Source organism: Triturus cristatus, chromosome 3_1 (genome assembly GCF_964204655.1).
Source record: "Triturus cristatus chromosome 3_1, aTriCri1.1, whole genome shotgun sequence".
NCBI lineage: Eukaryota > Metazoa > Chordata > Amphibia > Caudata > Salamandridae > Triturus > Triturus cristatus.
Genome location: NC_140583.1, coordinates 656,730,890 through 656,753,232, shown reverse-complemented (window position 1 = coordinate 656,753,232; position 22,343 = coordinate 656,730,890). Strand labels below are relative to the sequence as shown.

The 22,343-nt window shown below is 52.2% G+C and overlaps 1 protein-coding gene across 1 annotated transcript in view; it reads left to right on the top strand.

The window, feature by feature from the left end:
* BLM (BLM RecQ like helicase) overlaps positions 1 to 22,343 on the top strand; it is a 383,147-nt gene that overhangs the window by 224,734 nt on the left and 136,070 nt on the right. The window contains exon 13 of the mRNA XM_085644695.1: positions 14,512 to 14,672. Coding sequence (XP_085500821.1) covers positions 14,512 to 14,672 — 161 coding nt within the window. The remainder of the gene's footprint in view (positions 1 to 14,511; positions 14,673 to 22,343) is intronic.

Genomic DNA, 22,343 nt, shown 5'->3' with positions numbered 1-22,343 from the left:
CCAGATCTGGTGGCGTTTGCTAGGCGAGTTAAGCCCCTGCACATTCAAGGAGACGAGCTTCCAGGAGGGTACAGTAGTCACAGACATGGGTCAGCATGTGCAAATGTCCCCCCCGGCCACCCCCAACCCCCCCACAGAGCCCCCCCGCCAGAGGGTAAGGAAAGAATGAGGAAGGAAGTCAAAGAACAAAGATAAACGAAAGAATTAGAGGCACAAAACGGCCAACATGGCCAACAAGAACTATTCCAGTCTAGGGAATGGCCAGGCACTTCGGCACAGGTTATCCCAGAGAAGTCACTCTCCCAGGAATAGTGGTGGGGGTCCGTCGGCACTACCGCCATTCTCCAGGTTCGAAGAAGCCCCGGGCCACCGCCCGGCATCGGGAGCTGCAGCAGCGACAACAGCGAGAGGGCCGCCGTCCCCTCCCGCACCAACAGCCGGGAACCACGAGGCGGGCCATCTCAGTTACCCAAGGGAGAAGGAGCCCAAATTGCATGTCCGGAAGGCTACTAGGGAGCAGGCTCCTGTGACCCCGCCGGTGAGGTTCCGGCCTCCAGCGACCGAATGTGGCGTATGATGTCTTGTTTGTCCTTCGAAGAGCGGCTGGCGGCAGGGGAAGGAGAGCGCCCCCCCCGGCGCACCCTGGACCAGCTGGGCTTAAGCGAGACTCGAGGCCCCGCGGCACCGCGCACTGGGCTGGCCGGAGGGGAGTCTGGGATCTGGAGTAGCTGCGCGGCTTCCCTGTAGGACCGCAGCACCCGTCGTCTGGACTCCCAGTTGAAGATGAGGGCAAAGGGGTGTCCCCATTGATATCGAATGTTGAGGGCTCGCAACTTGTCCGTAACCGGTCGGAAGGCCCGTCTGCGCCGGAGAGTCGTGGGAGCCAGGTCCTGGAACAGCTGTATCGGGGCCCCGTTGAATTTGACGTCCGTCCTGTCTCTTGTCGCCTTGATAATGGCCTCTTTCTCGACGAAGAAGTGGACCCTCGTCAGGATATCGGGAATCAAACCTGGCCTTCCGGGTGGGCCCGACACTCTATGGGCCCTGTCCAAAGCCGGCGGGGAGGCGTCGTCGTCCCCCCGGAGTTCATGCAGGAGGTCCGCCACGAAGGTCATGATATCCGTCCCCTCCGCGCCAATCGGGACGCCCCGAATGCGGATGTTATTGCGGCGCCCCCTATTTTCCAAGTCCTCCTGTCTGATCTGCAGCTCCACATTCTGCTCCTCCAGGGCCGCTATCCTCTGCCACAGGCGCTCCTGATCCTCCGAGCGGGCGTCCAGGGTTTTCTCCATGTCGTCAACCCTGTCCCCCAGCTCCCCCACATCTCTCCGGAGCTCCTTGACGCATGCCTGGACCTCCGTGCGCAGCGAGCCGATTTCGGACTTGAGGTCCTGCATGAAGACCGCCATGAAGGACTGTGTCACGGGCTCTGCCGACCCACCGGCTCCAGCCGCCTGCGAGCCCGTCGGCGCCCCTCCAGGCTTGCTCCAAAGGTCCTTTACTGTGGCATCTTTCGCGGGCGCCGATGGGTCCTTTCCTGACTTGGTGCGCGTCATCGTGCCGTTGTACGCCGCCTCCACAGGAAGACCCCAGCCGCAGGACGACTCGTCCACTCAGCGCCCCCGGGGGGCCAGCCCGCACCGAAGGGCGTACAGGCCAGATCGGGTCACGTCCAGTGGAGGGCCGCTCCAATCCCCAAGCCGCGAGCCCTGTCGCAGCGCCGCCGCAGACGTGCCTCAGGTGCTGTAGGTAGCCAAGGCCTCGCGGCCCACGCCGATCCGCGTCGTCTTCAGGGCACGGAGGCCACCAGGTCGCCGGGCCCACCAGAGACCAACTCAGGGCCCCCCCCGCTCACGCAGGGAGCAAGCAGCACAGCGTCCGGCGCTCCAAGACAGCGCGCTGTCCCCACAGCTCAGCAACCACCCGGGGGGGGCCGGTAGCTAAGCAGTCCCACCGTCCCGGGTCCCGCTGCCACCGCACCCCTCAGCCCCGCTCCTCCGTCGAGTCCAGCAGGGGGGGCGAGCTAATATCCCGGGCCAGCCTCCAAGCCCACAGCCGCCGCCCGCGAAGTCCAGCCAGCCCAGCCACCTCCAGGCCAAAGCTCAGAACCAGGGCCACAGCGACCTCCTCTGCTCCAGGCCTTCAAGCGCCCTCACCGCAGCCGTCGCCACCACACTGACAGCGCTCTCTGGGGCCCCCAGCGTCCGGGACCACCGCTGACAGGGTATCCTCAGCGGCTACAGGCTTTACCCAACCAGGGTGTACCGCCCCGCGGGCCGACGCCTCCCGCCGACCTCCTCACCTCGAGCGCAGTCCAGCGCAGAAGGGTCCGGCTCTCGCAGGCAGCATCCGTGTCTTCAGCGGTGCAGGGTCCCAAAATGGCGGCCTCGCCTGCCGGGGCAGACAGCCCAGCTCCGCTGTCCTCGACCGGCACCAGGGGGTCTCGGCCCCCGCCCTCCGCCGCTTCAGATCGCCTCAGGCCGGCCAGGCAGCCCCGCAGACGGCCCCTCAGCAGGCTCCAGCGATCGGGTGGTCCGCGGGACCCAGCAGCATTCGCCGGCGCAGGTCGCGCAAGATGGCGGCCGTCTCCTCCGTGCCCGGGATTCCCCAGTGTCCGGCCTCCGAAGTCGCCAGTCGTGCTCCCCGAGCCCGGCACACCAGGCAGCGGCAGCCCCCTCCAGCTCCGATGGCCTCTCGCACCAGGGGAAGCCTTGTACCGGCAGTTTAAGGTGCTTTAAAAGCTTATTTTAGCCGGTGGCAGCCCGGAGCTCCGACAGCTCGCGTCCTACACCATGCTCGGCTTGGCCACGCCCCCCACCAAACTTTTTAACCAGGTTACTTGCTATGGTAGACTAAGCTGTTGCTGATAAATAAAGTACATTATTTACCAAGCTGGCTGTTAACTTCTTTTGAAGGGGAATCAACCACTTTCCTAATTTAGGGGAGGCCTCCCATTTGCTTCTTTCCAGCTGTACAAATCCAGTAAAAGTGCCTAGCCTCTCAATTTCTTCAAACCTAGAACACACATAGAGAAAGATTGGTAGTAGTGGTTTTTCTCCTTTCTTCATATTATTTAAAACTTCCTAATTGCATGCAAAACAGCTGGATAGATATGAAGTATAATCTAGAATCTGGTATGGCGTATGCTATGACTGGTGTGAATCATTCCATGGATGGATCAGAGGGAAATTGGCTATTCAAAGGGCCGAGACCTGAAGAGATTTTAGTGCTTGAATGTCAGCTCGGACCTGGTTCTGATTAGCAGGGGTCTGCCTGATCCAGAAGCTGTTTTGATAGTCTAGATCATTGTTCTCCCCTGAGAGTAAATTTGATTTTAAATCACCAGCCACTAATGGAGACACCAGATGCATGTTATCATTATGAAAGCCACTGGTCACACAGGAGAACAGGCTACATCAGTTGTGAGCTCTAATGCTTATTGTGTCTGGTGTTATTGTGTTAAAGGGGTGTGGATCTATAGATATTAACTTAGGTACCAATGCTGATACGGAGTGACTGGCATAATGATTCTTCACACAAAATTACAGCTTCAGGATTTAATGATGGAGGTACTGGCAATTCCTTGTCTGAAGAATGTTTGGCCAAAGTAGATTTAACTACTCCTGAATATAGGATAGCTCGATTTTTAGAGAGCATCTCTGGCTGGGCTTTCGCTCTGGAGATCTGAAAGAAACACATTAGTTAGTTTCCTCACCTTAGAATATCCCCAGGCGTCAGGCTGGATCCGGAAAGATTTTTGTAGCAATACCCCTTGCGCGTCGCTAGGCGTCGTCTGCGGCTCCACGTCCGTTGTTAGCGTTGTGCGCCGGAATGACGTCGTCGGAGTACTTAGACGCCGCCCTCGCGCGCTGACGTCAGTTCTTCTTTTTTCCGCGCCAGACAGCGCCGATCCGGGAAGAGCTTACCCCTTAGTCAATTTTTGACTAAACTTTTTTGACCCTTTTTGGTCTTCTGTCGACTCGACTCTGGTGCCGGTAGGATGCCTGGGTTTAAAGCCTGTGACTCCTGTCATCGACTGATGTCGGTGACGGACCACCATCGCTGGTGCCTTTACTGCCTGGGGGCCGACCAGTCGTGCCCCGATTGTCAGGCCTTGACCTCGAAGGCTAGGCGGGAGCGGTCCCGTAAGCTTCTCGAGCTTCGGCACTCGGCTCCGCTTCGCTCACGGTCCAGGAGGAGGTCCAAGGATTGGTCGCGGAGCCGCAGTCACCATCATCGCTCGTCGGGCTCGAAGTCTTCGGGTAAGTCGAAGCGATCAAAGAAGTCCAAGAGGCGACACCGCTCTTCGGACTCCCCTTGCCGGTCTCGCGACTTGGCCGAGGATCAGGGTGGTCCCACCCCCGCGGCTCCGTCAGAGCCGCAGGAGCCGCGTCCGTCTCCATACCCGCCGGTCCCTGGGACTGACGCGACTCCGGCGGAGGTCAGTGCTTTCCTGTCGGCCATGAGGGGCCTGGCTCCGCCGTCGACGCCTGCCGGCGAGCCTTCGGGCACCGCGGGCTCGACTGGGCGACCATGCGTGCCGGCGGCTCCGGCCCCAGCCCCGGCGACGACTTCGGTCCCGACGCCGCAGGTCCCCGAAGGATCCAGCCCTGGATCTGTGCCGGCGCCGGTCGACCTCACAACGCCTCCTCCGCCGGTGCCGACACCGGTTCTGCCTCCGGCGCCGTCTCCAGACGACACCGTTCCCCGGTTTAGCCCCTGTCCGGGCCCGGCGTGGCGCCGCACCCGACGCCGATGGATGAGCGTTTCATCTACCGCCCGGCTCCGATCATTCCTCCTGTTTATCAGGAATCGGATGACGGGGGCGACTGGGAGGAGTCTGAGGACCCTATGGCCATACAGGGCCAACTTTCACAGGACTGGGCAGACGAACTGGGGGATGCCAGTGGTCTGGACACCTCCCCGGACGCTGGTTTCATCTCTCCTCCAACTGTGGCCTCGGAGGAAGGTGCAGCTTTCTCAGTGGTGCTGCGCAAGGCGGCCGCAGCCCCGGGGCTCGAGTTGCCTGCTGTGGCCGTAAGGACTAACATCCTCACAGAGGTGTTTCAACCGTCAGCAAGCTCCACAGAGCCTCTGCTACAGTTCAATGAGGCCCTCATAGACGTTCTGCAGGGCACTTGGTCCAAGCCCTCCACAGTTCCTCCTGTGGATCGGAACGTGGATCGGAACGTGGCCCGGCGCCACCGCCCTGCTCCGGGCGACCCCAGTTTCCTGTCCCAACACCCCACCCCCGAGAGTCTGGTTATCCAGGCCTCCACTTTCCAATCCTCCTTCCCGTCCGCTCCTCCGGATCGGGAATCCAAGAGGCTGGCACAGTTCGGAAAGAAGCTGTTCCCTTCCCTGAGTTTGGGCCTGCGGTCTTTGAACACCGCTTGCTTCTTGGACCGTTTTTCCCACTCTCTGTGGGATACGGTGGAGGACGTGCTGCCCCTGTGTCCGGAGGAGGCCCGGACGTGTCTCTCCCAAGCGCTTGCTGACGGGCGAGATGCAGCACGACATGCCATACGGTGTGGACTAGACACCACTCGCTGGGTAGGGCGATTTCCACCACGGTGGCGCTCTAGCGCCACGCCTGGCTGCGGTCCACATCTTTCTCGGGGATGTCCAGAGTACCCTCATGGATATGCCCTTTGATGGCACTCGCCTTTTTGGTGAGAAGGCGGATAGTGCGCTGGCTCGTTTTAAGGACTACGGCCAAGTCCTTGGGTCTCTCGGCCCCGCGGCCGCAAACTTCCGCCCCTTTCGTGGTCAAGGAAGGGGCGCCTCCTCACATCCGCCTAGCCACCGGCCGCAGAACCAATCTGCACGCGGACGTGGATTCCGCCGTGGCGGCACTGGAGGACAATGTGCCGGTCAGTCCACATCCACCCCGGCAGCATCCGCCTCAAAGCCCTCCTAGTCCGAGCTTTCAGGCCCATTCCACGCCAGTGGGCGGCCGAGTTCGCCATCACCTGCTCCACTGGCGAACCATCACATCGGACAGGTGGGTGCTGCAAATCATCCGAAGGGGCTACTCCCTCCCCTTCGAGACGACCCCTCCAGCCATGCCACCGCAGTGCCACCGTATTTCGGAGGATCACTTGAATCTTCTGCGGGAGGAAGTTACGGCCCTCTTGGCCAAAGAGGCCGTCGAGCGCGTTCCTGGTCCAGAAGTAGGCCGTGATTGCTATTACCACTACTTTCTGGTTCCCAAGAAGGGCAAAGGGGGCCTTCGCCCTATCTTGGACCTCAGGAGCGTCAACGCCTTCCTCCGGAAAGAACGGTTCAAGATGCTAACTTTAGCTCAGGTTCTGGCTGCCCTCGACTCTGGAGACTGGATGGTAGCGTTGGACTTGCAGGACGCCTATTTTCACATCCCCGTCCTGCCAGCCCACCGGCATTACCTGCGGTTCACGGTGGATCAGGAGCACTTTCAGTTCACCGTGCTCCCCTTCGGCCTCACCAGTGCCCCTCGGGTGTTCACGAAAGTGATGGCGGTGGTCGCAGCTCATCAGCGCAGATTGGGGGTTCCAGTCTTCCCCTATCTCAACGACTGGCTGTTAAAGGCGGGCTCGCCCCAGCAAGTCGTCTCCCACCTCCAGACTACGGCCGACCTCCTGCATTTGCTGGGGTTCTCCTTCAACGTGCCGAAGTCACACCTGAGACCCTCCCAGAAGCTCCTCTTCATCGGAGCGGTTCTCGATTCGGCGCAGTTCCGGGCTTATCCTCCGGAACAGCGGGTCTGGGATATTCAGGCACTGATTCCCATCTTTCGGCCTCTATCCTGGGTTTCGGTCAGGTTGGTGCTGCGGCTTCTGGGGCTGATGACCTCCTGCATCCTGTTGGTGCATTACGCCAGGTGGCGAATGCTGGCTCTGCAGTGGGACGTGAAGTTTCAGTGAACCCAGCATCGAGACAACCTGTCCGACCATGTCTTGATCTCGGAGGGTGTGGCGAAACAGTTGCAGTGGTGGCTCACGGACCGCGATTGGGTCAGGGGCAGATGCCTCTCCTTACCCCAGCCGGAGCACGTAGTAGTGACGGACGCGTCCCTCCTAGGATGGGGGAGCCATATGGGAGAGGCGGAGAGCATAGGCCTCTGGTCTCCGGCGGAGTCTCAACTCCATATCAACTTGTTGGAGCTGAGAGCGATCCGGCTTGCACTGAAAGCCTTCCTTCCCTCTGTCCGGGGAAGTGTCGTGCAGGTGTTCACGGACAACACCACCGCCATGTGGTATTGCAACAAACAGGGCGGGGTGGGGTCGTGGACCCTTTGTCAGGAGACTCTGCTCCTCTGGACATGGCTGGAACACCAGGGCATCATCCTGGTGGTTCAACATCTGGCGGGCTCTCTGAACGCCAGAGCAGACGAACTCAGCCGCCGGTGCATGATGGATCACGAATGGCGTCTGAACTCGGACGTGGTGCAAGGTCTCTTTCTGCAGTGGGGAGAGCCTTGGTTAGATCTATTCGCCACCGAAGAGAACGCGCAATGTTAGCAGTTCTGCGCGTTGGAATTTCTAAGGCGGCACTCGCTCGGAGACGCTTTTCGTTGCGAGTGGAGTTGCGGTCTGTTGTACGCCTTTCCGCCTATACCACTTATGCCCAGAGTGCTGAAGAAGATCAGGCGCGACCGGGCCCAAGTCATCTTAGTGGCTCCGGATTGGGCACGAAGGTACTGGTATCCCGAGCTACTCAGTATGTCAATCGATCCTCCGGTACGACTGCCTCTTCAGGAGGACCTTCTGTCGCAGCAGCAGGGGACGGTCCTCCACCCGAACCTGTCCAGTCTCCACCTCCATGCGTGGAGATTGAGCGGCAACAGTTGATGCCATTTGTCTTGCCTCCTGAAGTCTGTGATGTGATTCTGGCAGCCAGGCGTCCCTCCACAAAATCGGTATACGCCTGCAGGTGGAACAAATTTGTGACATGGTGCACAGCAAAGGCTGTGGATCCCCTTTCCGCCCCTCTACTCTTTCTTCTTTCTTTGGCCCAGCAGGGCTCTGCTCTGGGCACCTTGAAAGGTTATCTTTCTGCAATCTCTGCTTTCTTACGGCTTCCTGATCAGCCTTCTCTTTTCAAGTCCCCTGTTGTTTCGCGTTTTCTTAAAGGCATTACTCACATGTTTCCTCCTGTCCCCTTCGTAATACCTCAGTGGGATTTGAATCTTGTCTTGACATTCCTGATGTGCGCTCACTTTGAGCCTCTTCACAATTGTCCCCTTCGTCTTCTGACTCTTAAGACTGCTTTCCTGGTAGCTATCACCTCAGCTAGACGGGTGAGTGAGCTCCAGGCTCTGTCATCTAAGCCTCCCTTTCTTTCTGTTCAACCGGACAAGGTTGTCCTCCGGACTCGTCCTTCTTTTCTTCCGAAAGTGGTGACCCCCTTTCACATCGGGCAATCGGTCACTTTGCCCACCTTCTTTCCGCCTCCTTCGAAAGAGGAAGAGAGGCTCCACCGTCTGGACCCCAAATGTGCGCTGTCCTTTTATTTGGACCGCACCAGACAGTTCCGGGTGGACAACCAACTTTTTGTTGAATACGTAGGTGCTAAGAAGGGGAGTGCTGTACACAAGCGGACCATCTCAAGGTGGGTCGTCTTGTGTATAAAGGTTTGTTACTCCTTGGCGAAAAAGGACCCTCCTGTTGGGCTGACAGCCCATTCCACCCGGGCCACAGCGGCGACTACTGCCCTGAGACGGGGAGTTCCCTTGCAGGACATCTGTCAGGCGGCGACGTGGGCCTCACTGCACACGTTCGCCAAGCACTATTGCCTGGACAGCCAAGTCCGGAGAGATGGCTTCTTTGGCCGTTCTGTTCTCCAGGACTTTCTGGTGTGATCTTGGTACGCAGACCCTCCACCGGGGTTGGTATTGCTGGGGTATCTATTCTAAGGTGAGGAATCTAACTAACGTGTTTCTTTCAGATGAACAAGTTACTTACCTTTGGTAACGATGTATCTGTAAGAAACATTAGTTAGTTAGATTCCTCACCGACCCACCCATCCTCCCCGCTCTGCGAACCGACATCTAGGGTTAAGGTCATCCTGTTCAGGGCCCTAGACTTTTTGGCACCAGTGTCGGTCTCTTGCATGGCTCTGCGTTCCTGGCGCGGTAAGCTATGTACAAGAACTGACGTCAGCGCGCGAGGGCGGCGTCTAAGTACTCCGACGTCATTCCGGCGCACGACGCCAACGACGGACGCGGAGCCGCAGACGACGCCTAGCGACGCGCTAGGGATATTGCTACAAAAATCTTTCCGGATCCAGCCTGACGCCTGGGGATATTCTAAGGTGAGGAATCTAACTAACTAATGTTTCTTACAGATACATCGTTACCGAAGGTAAGTAACTTGTTCTTCAGGGACATAGTGATTTCCTCGGCAGTGAATTTGTTTTAGATCGTTTCCTTTTTTTTCTCTTCTCTTTTAAATATTGGAAATAAGGTCTGTTTTTGCTTGATATTGTTGCTTTTCCTTTTCTGAGACCTTGAACATATTCTTAACCTACCTGAGCGTTTTTTGTGCTTCTTTTTATGATAAAAGGAAGCTCCTCACCGATATTTGTTCTTTTACGCGTCGGCTTATGCACTAGTAATTGGTCTGTTTAGATTTGAGATATTTTGCCAACTTCTATGATGCAACTGGACATAGTTTGTAGCAATTCAACCTGATTCTCCATCTTATTGGACTGAAAAGAAAGAGCTGAAATCAGGTTGTTTAAAAAGAGGCCCATGTCTAATGCCGTGGTACAATTAATGTTGCAAAAATGTTGAGTTTTGAGACAGGGTGGGGTCCCGGAGTGTGTGGTTGGGGTGTCCTTCAAATGTTTTCCCAGTTTGATAAATCCCATTGGTGGCGGTTTTTTGACGTTCTAGTGTAGTTAATGGAGATGACTAGCATTTCCGGACTAAGAGAATTGGCCATTTGGTTCCCTCAGAAGCATAAGCTTTATCCGTGTTCAAGTTTTCTTCCATTGCAGTGTTGTCATCAGCAAACACATCCTCTTGCTTTTAGGGTTTGGCTGTAGATTGTTGTTGCACCTTGTCCACTGATAACTGATGATAACCTAAGATATTGACTCTGTGGCCTTCAAGATGGCATGATCTTGCACTTGGAGTAAGTTGTCAATTATGAGTGGTCCCTCACTCTCCTTTAGGATATGGTACGGTAATTTTTTTTTAGGAATGGTGCGTACCTGGGGGCTTGCAGCATCTTGCATATTTCCTTAAAGGAGAGGTACCAGTGAAGGGGTTGAGGTGGCGTGCTAAGCAGCCTTGATAGCAGCCCCTTCTTCCCTGTAGTTTTACAGCAGTTTTGTTTCAAGTCCTTAGACAATCCCAAGTGATCTATCATCATCTCAAAGAACAGATAATTAACGACCCCCATGAGAGCCAAGCCTAACAACTGTGGGGGTTGTTGCTCTTAGAGACAATTACTATTATTACAAGTGTCGCTCCATGCTCGTTTGCCGAGGAAAGGACTAGGGCAAAATACCAGCTGTTGGTCTGATGGTTATCACCAGACTTTCCCACAGGTGTGCTGTTCAAGGGGAAAATTGCAAAGCCTGAAGAATCTCCTGCGCTGCCATCCCTGAACAACATAAGTACTGTCATTTTCCAAGGCAAAAAAAGGGACTATTAGTTCCTGTCTTACTCAACTGGCACAGCAGGGGAAATGGCAAAAGACATCTAGAGATGCCTAGATATTCAATTGTAGTCACTAACTCTACAGATAGCAAATTGAAAGCTTGTGTGACCATGTGTGTTTTATGTTGCTTTTCTGCATTGTATCTGCTACACTCAAGGAAGGATAAAGGACCATCTGCTCCCTCTTCTACCCTGACTTTGAGACAGAATGATACTAAGCTCCTGTGCAAGATAATCCACCAGAAAGCTACCTTATCACTTTGCCAGGCAAACATGTAATTCATCAGAATACAGTGACACTATGGAAGGATATGACTTGTGAGCACGGAAGGATATGCTTGCAAGCTAGTCAGTACTACAACTTGTGTTGTGATACCCTGCCAAGAGAGCGACTCATATCTCTTCTTCCTACTCAAAAGGGGCAAGACCACCTGCTGCAGCAAACAGAGTAGCTCCTCTGTGGGAAAATTATTTTGCTTATTTATCCCATTTTTAGGTCTCGCCTGGTGTTAGCAGCGCACATGCGAGGGCTTCTTGGAATCAATACAATTTCAGAAGTTCGCTTTCTGCTCCGCGTGTATTTTCCATTGGTGCGCGTCATTTTGCGTCACCAATTATGCTAAACAGGGTGTCATGATTGTCCCGGAGGCTTTTTAGTCCCTCCTGGTTACCACCCTGTCCACTTTTTTCCCCGCCCAGGTGGACTGGATCTTTTACTGGCGGCGTGACACTCTCTCCTTCATTAGTCATTTTAGGCACTTTGTTTTTTCATTAAGGAGAAAGCGTTTCCGCAATGACGACAGCTTGTTTATTTTTGCATCGCGCTTCCACTTAAAGTGAAAGCGCGATGCAAATGTAAACAAGCAGTTGCCTTTGCAAAATGTCGAGAGCTTGTTTTATTTAACTTGCACTGAATGAGTCAGTGGTTGGATGTATGGATCTACAAGTGCAGGGATGCGTGGCGCCTTAATGTATGTATGCCTGCACGCACCTCGGACTCAAGACCTATTGACTTGACCAGTGCTTTTTGTTGTATTTGTTTTTTACGTCGTCGCATAACTCGTGTGCCACTCAATTATTTTGTAGCTTTGTATAGCGCTTTGGTGAAAGCGCTTTAAACGTTAGTGATATTAATGTCCCTTTTGCCGTGGCGTCCAGCACGGGACTCGCGTTTAAAGTTCTCCGCCCAAAGCATTCTTGAGCAGCGGCCAAGCTCCCTGCAGACGACCTCCCCTCTCCGAGCACCGAGCAGGGCTCAGCACTTTGTGTGTGCACAGCTGATGATGATCCCCCTCGGCACTTCGAGCACACAGTAAGGGCGGTCACTGAGAGCCAGGGGGCCACAGGCTCTCTGGTAGCCTCTGAACCCTGGCGCGAGTACCGGAACTGACTCTCAGGGCTTCCGGAAATGCCACAGACCCTAACTGTTCAGACTTGCCTTCCACTGAACTCCGAGCGGAATGGGGAGAGTGGGGAAGGGGCGGCACGTTTAGACCGTGATTATAATACTACATTTTGGTTTTTTGCTCTTTGATGGGTTTTTTTCCCTTTCGCCCTCTTCTCCATCCCCGTCATTTAACGTTTTATTTTTAGCACAAAATGATTCCAGCACAGTACACAATTGTCAAACAATGGCTGCTGACGTTCCAGTTGTTCTAATTGTTTTTACTCACCCTCGCTGTAATTGTGTTGCAAACTGCAACGTAATTATGTGACCTGGCATAATTTTGGTAATTTTCATGCCGATTCCTGAAATTACAATGCTGTGATTTAAATTTCACCTGGGGCTAGTTGTAAAAAATGGTCAATATTAAGTCCAGCCTTCCCAGTCCTTTCTTGTTAGGCGTGGCCAGCACTTACCTTCAGATTCACTGGATTAGGGTCCTGGGGAGGTGTGCCCCGGAGGTTTCACCAGCCGCCATCTTGTAAATGCTGGTTGAGGGCGCCTGCCCAGAGTGCCGGCCCATGTGTCAGGAGCCACAGTGGCCGCTCGCATACAGCCCGCAAACGAAGCATTGAAAATGTAATAGGTCTCGCTTTTGATTAAGTTAAAGCCATTTGCTTTGCTAATGGTATTGTATTCTAGCTTTGCATTATTTAGTGTATATTTGTGATATGTGCCTTTATTTGCATATATTTGCTCTCCCCTCGCCCCTTTCGTCTGCCTCATGCTATTGTAATCCTCACTATACGAAATTAACACACATACTATTATCCTATTTATTCACCTCCCAAATCTGAAACACTGCTCTTTTCCTACTAACGCTATGCTTGAAACTACTACACAGCTAACAAAACAATTCTAACTACATACAACTACAACATATCACAAATATACACAAAATAATGCAAAGCTATAATACAATACCATTAGCAAAGCAAATGGCTATAACTTAATCAAAGGCAAGACCTATTGCATTTTCAATGCTTGTTGCATGTGTTTTGATCTTATTGTTTGTTTTGCTACTTCCTCATTGAGATGAGCTTTTGATTCAGTTTATCTGTAATAATTATGGGCTAGAGAAAGAAGGTTTACTTATATTGCTTGTTCTCCATGATGGGAATTTTTATTTCCCAGCGGTACCAGTAGACACTAATTGTTCGAAGAACAGGATCTTGCTTGTCCACCAAAATGAAATGAGGTCTCAATGGCCATAGCACAAAATTTCGGGGCAGCATCACTGTTCCTTATCAACTTCCTAATGCTGCTAGATATCGATCCCTCTTATGGTTTATTTATTTTATTTTATTTGAAAAGGAATTGGAAAAGGTTACATTTCTAACTCTATTTTGCTTTATAAACAAACTAAATTCACTTCAAGATGCCTGAATAAATGCATATTGATAAAGGTGCTCCGGAATCCCTCACTGTTCAATAATTATGGTTTTAATGAAAAGTCCCATGATGGTGCAAACGGATTACAAAAAAGTAGCTCTCCTTCTATATTATGTCTTTCACTTTAGTTAGAGAGGAAAAGAACTCGTGGAGTGAGGCCATACACATCGGTAGGACATGCTTTTGCTCAAGAAACATTCTTTTGTGTTATGGCTCATTCTCCACTATCCTCCTTTAACTGATACATGTTCAATGCTCTTGCTAGTAGGGTACAGAAGAGCTAAATATGCCAGAGATTATATGATGCGTAACATCTTTTCCCCACACAAAGCCCTAAAAAGGACATAGTGATGTGACTTGAAAAACAAACAGTGCTTGTAATCTTTCATTCGTGTTAATTTTTTACAGATTAATACCCCTCATCTGTCAGATAGATACTGATATATTGTTGTTTTAAAAGAATGACTGATCTACTACCACACCCCAAAAACTGCCTATGCAGCATCTGTTGGCACATCCAGGGACTGCCTGTGTGGCTTGTGGCATATTGAGACCTTCAGCTTAGTATGTGTTAATACATTTAGAGCTCTCTCTGTGACATCTGCTGCAATATACTTGAGTCTTCTCTATGTTCTAATGGTAGGACATGCAAAAATAATTAAAACCATAAGAGAATGGGTAATGCAAAATAAGTTTCCCTTACACATCACTCCTTTGTTATCCTCATTGTTCTTATCCATGAGGAATGGTGGGATGCAGTGTACTATTCTCACAAATCACATATAAGAACCCTATCACACTCATTCCTCCTCCTTTTTTACAACATTGTGCTTCAGTTGCTCATCACCCATGTGCCTGCTTCTCTGAACCCTGGTGGAGTGAGCCAGGAGGTGTGTGCTCCTACTTTACAGTACATAACGGTTTCTGCCATATCCACCATTCTTCACTGTAGGTGATATGCCTAATCACTATGGTCCTGTGTAATGTACATCCAGTCTGTGCTTCTCTCACTGTTTTGCTTGCTTGACAGAGGAATCTGGAATCGTTTACTGCCTCTCGCGGCACGAGTGTGACACTATGGCGGACACCCTGCAGAAGGAGGGGTTGTCGGCTCTCGCTTATCATGCCGGTCTCAGTGATGGCACCCGTGATTATGTTCAACTGAAGTGGATCAACCAAGACGGATGTCAGGTATGGGATGCTTTTGATATAATTTATTGATTTAGTAAATCGTCAGCAGAATTATTAGCTGGTGCTGAGCAGAACCTAGACAGCCTTTTTAAGGCAAAAGACTTTCTTTCTGCCTCTTGCAGAAAATAGGAACAGTAATGAGTTGTGGTCCACTCTTCTGTCAGGCCTCTGAAAGATCCAAAATGTGTATTATTCTTTTGCTGCTTTTATGTAGCTTTCTTGACAGTGGGAATCCGTTTTCATTTTGACATTTGATGTGTATGGGTGGAAGTGTGGGGTTTGTAGAGTAAACTTTGTGGGAACACATTGGGTGTAGTTCATGAGGTTCTGAAACTTGTTCCAAGCATGTTGCTGCACATAATCATGTGGTGATGGGAGAAGTCTGAGAACAGGTCCATTTATATTAGCAGGTGCATACTGGTACTTGTGACATGGTCTGCCTTGTAAAGAAAGCCTCGAGCCAGGCAAGCCCAATTCCTAACAGAATCAAAACCGTATTGCAACTAAATTGTTAATGTTCGGTTGACAAATTTGAGTCTAGAACTGTGGTAAGTGCTAAGGCCTGCATCTGACCACCTTATGTTCTACAGCATGGATCATTCATAGATTAACATGCTTGAATCATCTCTTGGCATTAGGTAAGAAACTCCTGGTAGTTATTTTTGCTATAGCAGTCTTTTTTAAAACAACAGCTGAAATTGAAAACAAAAGACAAACCTTCATAGACCACATTTAGCCTATCTGCCTCATTTTGTCACCGAAGTCCTGCCAATCAGGTGGAAGGGCTACAGGTTCCAACCCTCCTCAAAAGCTCCAATTGCCAGATTTTCTAGCGCCCTGTAATTGGCAGCAGGGACTTGACTAAACTCTGCCCAGATTCGCTTCTGGTGAAATTTCAACCTGCAGTCTTCACTTCCAGTGAGCATATGGCTGATCCGCCTAACATTTTCAAGCTCTGTGGTACCTGTTGTTGCTTCTTCTACTCAAATCATGGCTGATTCCTCTCAGCCAAGGGCTCTTTTGAAAAATATTTTAGCACTGTGGTGCTAGAAAGGTCTACACTGAAGACGCCCATGTGAAGTGTATCTTCACATGGGCCTCGCTATAAATCAGACCACAAACATGAGGTCTGTGAGATTTGTGCAACCTTCTGCAAAAAATCTAAATGACAGAGAGGGCAGGCTGCTACGTTTTCTGAATGCTGCGTCTCCTGGGGCATCATAAAAAGAAAGTGTTTTAAAGACAAAGCAGCTCAAGTTAGAGGCATCTACATGCCCAGTCTATGAGGTGGCTTCGGGCCTTTTGGAACACTTTCAAAGAGATCATCTGCCCCTGCCCTAAAGGGACAGACTTGTGGTTTATCTAAACTGCCAGCATCTACCTTAAAAACGTCACCATCATGAAGAAGGTCTGAAAAGGACATTAAAATTATGCCTCGACCACCTATTTATTTATTTTTTTTAACAATTTTTATTAATTTTCAATTGATCTAGGACGGAAACCAAGATGACGAACAAAGACAAAGGGGGGTTCAGTTACAGGTCCCAGTTGTGCATCAGAAATACATGGCAAAACAGGTTATTGAGGACATGTCTCGAGCGCCGTAAGCTGCCCATATCTACTGCCCAGGCAAAACCCATGTGTGAGTTCTTTGCAGAAGTCATTGTCCAACCTTTGAAAATTCGTATCACTTAAGTGCTGGCTACGAAAGATCAGGAGAGCTAATGTCACAATAGGGCGACACATTGGAAAGAGAGAAGCTGAGTGAAGGCAGGTGTGCATGTCAAACGCCAATGCTACTCGTGAGGAGACAGAGCAAGGTGGGTGCAAAGCAGACTATGCATTAACCTATGACTGCTACCGGGTCTTTAACAATTGCATCCTCCACATCCTCTTCAGGGGATTTGAGAGCTACGACAAGCATATCCCAGGATCTCGCCCTCTCCATTGCCTTTTCACCACCCGTGCGATTAGCAATTTGTAACCTAATCCCAACCTCACATTCAGCCCATTTCAGGAAGTCCACTTTCCACTTAGCAACACTAGGGGCCTGCTGCACTTTCCAATGAGTAGTAATTGTTCTCTTGGCTAGTAGGAAACCCAAATCTATAAATTTACTAGCTATTTTTTCTTTGAGGTATGGGGAAACCAATGTAGGATACAGTGAGCCATGGATGGGTCTAGGTCCCTGTCAGTGAGGTTTGTTAGTAAAGCTGTTACCTCCTCCCAAAAACTATCAAGGAACAGGCAGTCCCACAGCATATGTTTAAAATCTGCACTGTCTGCATTACATCTCGGGCAGGACGCTGGCTGGGCCGGGAAATATGCGTGCGTCTTTGCTGGGGTAAGGTATGCTCTGTGTAGAATGTGAAAGTGTACTAACTGGAACCTCGTATTCCTCGTGCTCTTTCAGGCTCTCTCCACAAGTTCACTCCATGTCTTATCCGGAATGCCCACCCCTATATCCTTTTCCCACTTAAGCTTTAGGGCAGTCAGGGGGGATAGGTATTTGTCATGCATCTATAGAGACACGTCACCGCTTTAAAGTTGCCCGCTGCCATCACCACATACTGGCACCCCATAGAAGTGTGTGGTTCTGTTAATCCTCTACCCCAATGTTTCCTGATGGCCTTTGTGAGGGCCGTGTATTGTAAGAAATCCCCCCCAGGTAAGTCATAGCGAGCCCGTAGATCGTCAAACGGGAGCATGGCTCCCTCCTCATAAAGGTCTCCCATGGTGGTCAGTCCCCGCTGTGCCCAAGTCTCCAACCTCTGCCAATTGCCCCCATGTGGGAGGGCCCTGCACATCTGTAATGGTATTTCCGGCGCATAGGGGCTCTTAATAGAAGCCCTCCGCAAATACCTGTTCCAGCATTTCACCGCTGTGGCAAATTCTAGGGTGAGGGACATCGGACCGATTGGGAGCCGCAGTACTATGCGGGACAGCACCATCAGGGGCCACAAAACTGCTCCTAGTTCCTCCTCTCCTCTAGTGGCCCTCGCTACCCATTGTGTGAGCCATTGGAATTGGGCTGCTAAATAATAAGTCTCATAGTCTGGCACCGCTAGACCTCCCACCGCTCGAGGGCGCATAAGTGTACTGAGGGCTACCCTTCCCCCACAGGAAAGCAGTGACCATTGTACGGAGCTGCTTGAAGTAGGGCGCTGGGATCCAGATCGGCAGGGTCCCAAAGAGATATAGGAGCCGCGGGAGGCTCACCATTTTGAGCAGCGCCATTCGGCCTACTACTGAGAGCGGTAGGGAACCCCAGAATTCAAAGTTATCCTTTGCCCCCCAATGGCCTTCCCAATATTACCTTCAAGAATATCCTCCTGTCTGTGATAGATAAGAGTGCCCAGGTAGGGCAAGCATCTGTCCTCCCAATTTACTCCCTCCGTGCACTTTGGGCCTATTCTATCCCTGCGCGCCGGCAATAGGCATGATTTGGACCAATTCACTTTAAATCCTGCCACTCTGCTGAGAGCGTGGAGCAAACATTTTGCCCCAAGTAAGGCCTCTCCCGAATCTGCAAGGAGGAGCAGCTGGTCAACCGCATAAAGTGCAATATGATGCACATGTCTATGGATATCCAGCCCCCGGTACGCTGCCCCGATCAAGCATGCGCTGCCAAAGGTTCCATCGCCAGAGCAAACAACAGCGGGTAGAGGGGACCCCCCTGCCGTGTATCCCGTCCCACCCTGCATGCTTCAGAGATCACTCCCCCAGTCCTGACTGGCGGTGGAGTCAGCGTGCAACAGAGCTGTCCACTTCACGAACTCGAGACCAAGCCCCATTTTCTGCATTACATGAAACAGGAACGCCCATTCCAAACTGTCAAAGGCTTTTTCTATGTCTACTGCGAAAATCGCAGCAGTGTCAGCGTTGTAGGAATCTGCTTCTAATATATGCAAGAGCCTTCTGATATTTAGGGCCATGTTCCTGGTAGGGATGAACCCGTATTGGTCAGCATGTATGAGGGTGGTTATGTGGGGGAGCGACCGGAAGACCAGGATCTTACTTATTATTTTATAATCAAGATTGAGCATGAACAAAGGGCGATATGCCGTTCTATCCCATGCCTGCTTGCCCGGTTTTAGTAGTGGAATGATGATCACCTCTCTAGTGGAGACAGGAAATTTGCCAAACCTCTTGGCATCATTATATAATAGCGTAAGTTGGGGAGCAAGGAGGTCAATCGAAGCGAGGTAAAATTCTATCGGGAGGCCATCAGTGCCTGGGGTTTTGTTACGGGACATACTTTTGATGGCACCACGCACCTCCCGTACTTCGATCTAACGTCCCAACAAAGTTGCCGCATCCTCATCGAGCGCAGGTAGTTCAGCTTCTCGTGTGAACTCCTGCAGTTCATCCTCAGATGGGGCCAGTCTGCTCCGATAAAGCTCAGTGTAATAGTCGAAGAATATATCATTGATCCCTTGTTGGTCGTGTCTAGCTACACCCCTCTGGTCTCTGAGTTCTAATGTAACTGACCGTCGCGTAGCTGGATTCGCCAACCAAGCCAGGAGGGCTCCAGACTTATCTCTTTCCAAATGTGCCCTCGTGATGTAGGTCTTATAATCGAAGCCGTGTAGACGCTCCATGTGAGCGGCCACTGCCTCCCTCGCCTCTAGCAACTCCCGGTGCTTGCCCGGGTTTTCAGGTCTGTCCTTTTCCAGGGCGCGCAGATGTTCATCATCTCGCTGAATATCCTGAAGGAGAACCTTCCTAACCCCAGCCAGTTCAGATATGCACCGCCCTCTAAGCACAGCATTGTAGGCGTCCCATTCCACATTTGTGGACGTAGCTGTACCCTCGTTAGCTTGTATCCTACCCAGGGTAAGGTGTCTACCGTCTAGTTTCCCTGTCACTACCACAAATCTGCCCTCTGGGCCGATCACCTGTGTTGTGCATTGGAATGGGACCCCTGCCCATATCCATATCAATACCCCTCTCGCAAATGCAGAGTGTGTAGTATAGTAAACCTGACCCCTCCAGCGGCGCTGTAACGCCTTTCCTTCTTGCGCCAGGAGATGGGTTTCTTGAAGGAATGCGATCTGAATGCCTCTACGAATCAGATAGGAGTGTATCTTATGGCGCCACATTCCACGAGAGCCAAGCCTAATGGGGTCCCATTGCTGAACTCTACTCATGTAGTCCTTAAGAATCCCACCCCCGACCCGTCTGGATCCCCTTGAAATACTCCAACTAGAGAAACATACCCAACTCCCCCCTCCCCAGGACAGGTATCCAACTGGGCGTCCACATCCAAACTGTGATAGCACCAACCAGTTTCAAGTGACAAAGGTAGGGGCAGCCTCCCGCTAAGAACCCTGCAAGATACCCCGTGGTGCCGCCTCCCCGTTAACTATTCCAATCGATAAGCCCCAGTTCGGCTGGATGTTATCTAGAGGTCCAAAAAGGGGGGGGGGGGGGGAATACCAGTTCTTGAAAGCTGTTAGGCATCAGGAAGATCTGCATGTTGAATGTCAGGCCACGCTCCTTACACTAGATCATCGGCCGTTTGGGGCGTAACCACTGGCATGTTGGCTCTCAAGCTGTCATTGCCGCTGTGGTCTCGTGAGGACTCCGATCTGCTAATGCGACGTTCCCTCCCTCCTGAAGAGAAGCCAGGGCTGGTCTGACTGTGTGGCACCACTGCCTACAACACCTTATGCTGTTCCAGGCTGGGTTCCCTGGGCGAAGGCGCCTTGGAGCCCATCTAATGGGTACGAGGACCCCGCTGCGGGGTCCCTGGAGTTGGAGCAGGTCCATCCATTGAGCTGTGGGCCACCAGCCAGTCCCAAACTTCTTGTGGCGAATTGAAGAAGTGCACTCCCGCTGGGTCCGCCACCCAAAGGCGAGCGGGAAAAAGCATTGCGTAGGGCATGTTCAGTTTGCGCAGTTTAGCCTTGACAGCAGCGAATGAGGCCCTGCTTCGATTTACTTCCCTCGTGAAGTCTGGGAAGATTATGACATGACTATTGTCGATGCGGAGAGTTTGTTTTTGGTGAGCACATTGTAAGATGTGGTCTCTATTTCGGAAGTGTAATAGTCTTGCCACCATAGGTCGGGGAGGAGCTCCTGGTTTTGGCAGCCTAGCCGGTACTCTATGAGCCCGCTCCAGGGCATAAAAGGGGGACAGGCCCGTTGGAGCCAACTCAGCTCGGAGCCAGTCTTCTAGGTAGCTAACCATGTCGGGTCCCTCTGTTTTTTCCGGTATCCCGATAACGCGGATATTGTTCGGCTGTAATCTCTCTTCACTGTCCTCAGCACGCAGCTCTAGGATTTTCACCTTGGTTTCCAGGACAGAAAGAGATCGGCGCATCCCCTGTACTTCATCCAGCAGGCCGCATAACTCTTTTTCATTGTTTGTTACTCTGTCTTTGAGCTTGCGGTGATCGTCTTTGAGTAAGTTGAGGTCTGAGCCGATAGCATCTATCTTTCCCTCTAGCGCCTATCTGGAGGCCGTTATAGCTTGCATTATGTCAGTTAATGCAGGTTTCCGGGAGGGCAACTCTCCACTTGTTTCGGGCACATCCTCTTCATCTTCGGAGTGGGGTCCAGGGACATCCACACTAAGAGCCGTGAAGCCTCGCATTTTTTGTGGTCTCCCCATCTCGGAGCTATTGCGTGCAGAATTGGCGTCTGAGGGAGCCCAGTGTCCCCTAGAAATAGCGCATCTGATCACCTCCAATTGCGCTAGGCCGCCTCTCATCCGTCGCGCTCCCACAGCCCAGAGAGCCTTCACCGACCTCGCCACAAGTGATCTCTCCCACTTCCTGTGGTGCGAGCGAAGAGGTCTTGCCGAAACAACACACCACTCAGCAGTCCGCCGTTCTCACAAGTATTCTCCAATTCTTGAACTCCGCAGCACTTCGCATCCTCTCCCCTCCGCTTCGTCTCTGGAGTGTGTAACAGGCCCAGTAGTCGGCACTAGTGTTCTCCTCTGTTGTGAAGTCACGTGGTCACCACTCACCCCAGGTATGCTCCACAGAGAGCCAGCAAGTCATACCCGGTGGCTGGCGCTACATCCGTTACGTAGGCGCTATATCGAGGTGCTTCTGTGCGGGGCCGCTATCATTGGACACTCTCTGTTCTCGTCAGGGGTTCGGGAAAGGAAACAGAATGCTCACACTCCCTTCCACAGTGGTTGTCCCCGGGTTCCGCGTCACATGGGGGCCAGTCAAAATGGGGTACCGGGCTATGGCGATGTGTGGTGTGGGCCGGGCTTCAGTCCCTGAGGGTCACAACGACCTCCGTCCCAGAGATCATGCCACGAGGAGACAAACCGATACATTCAGGGGGAGCCCGGTGCCATTTTGGTTGGGGTTCTGCGAGGTCCTTCCTGTAGGCAATACCCCGGTCACCAGCCTCCACAATGTGGCTCCACGTCGCCCTGCAGTTGCCCTGGTACGTTGCTCACAGGAGGGGCATCTGTGGGCTCATCACGAGCAGGCCGCCATTTAATTTGGCCGAGATCTCAGGACACTCTCTGCCCGATCGCCATTTTGTGACTAGGACCGGGGCAGGGTGGGCAGTCAGTGCTGCGGGTCAATATAGTGTCTAAAGGCTCTCCAACCTCTCCTCACCTCCTCAGGAGCACTCCGCAGTCCGCCAGGCAGCTCAGGCGAGTGCACCCGGTCCTAGTCGTCCGATCTTCCCGCAGGTCTG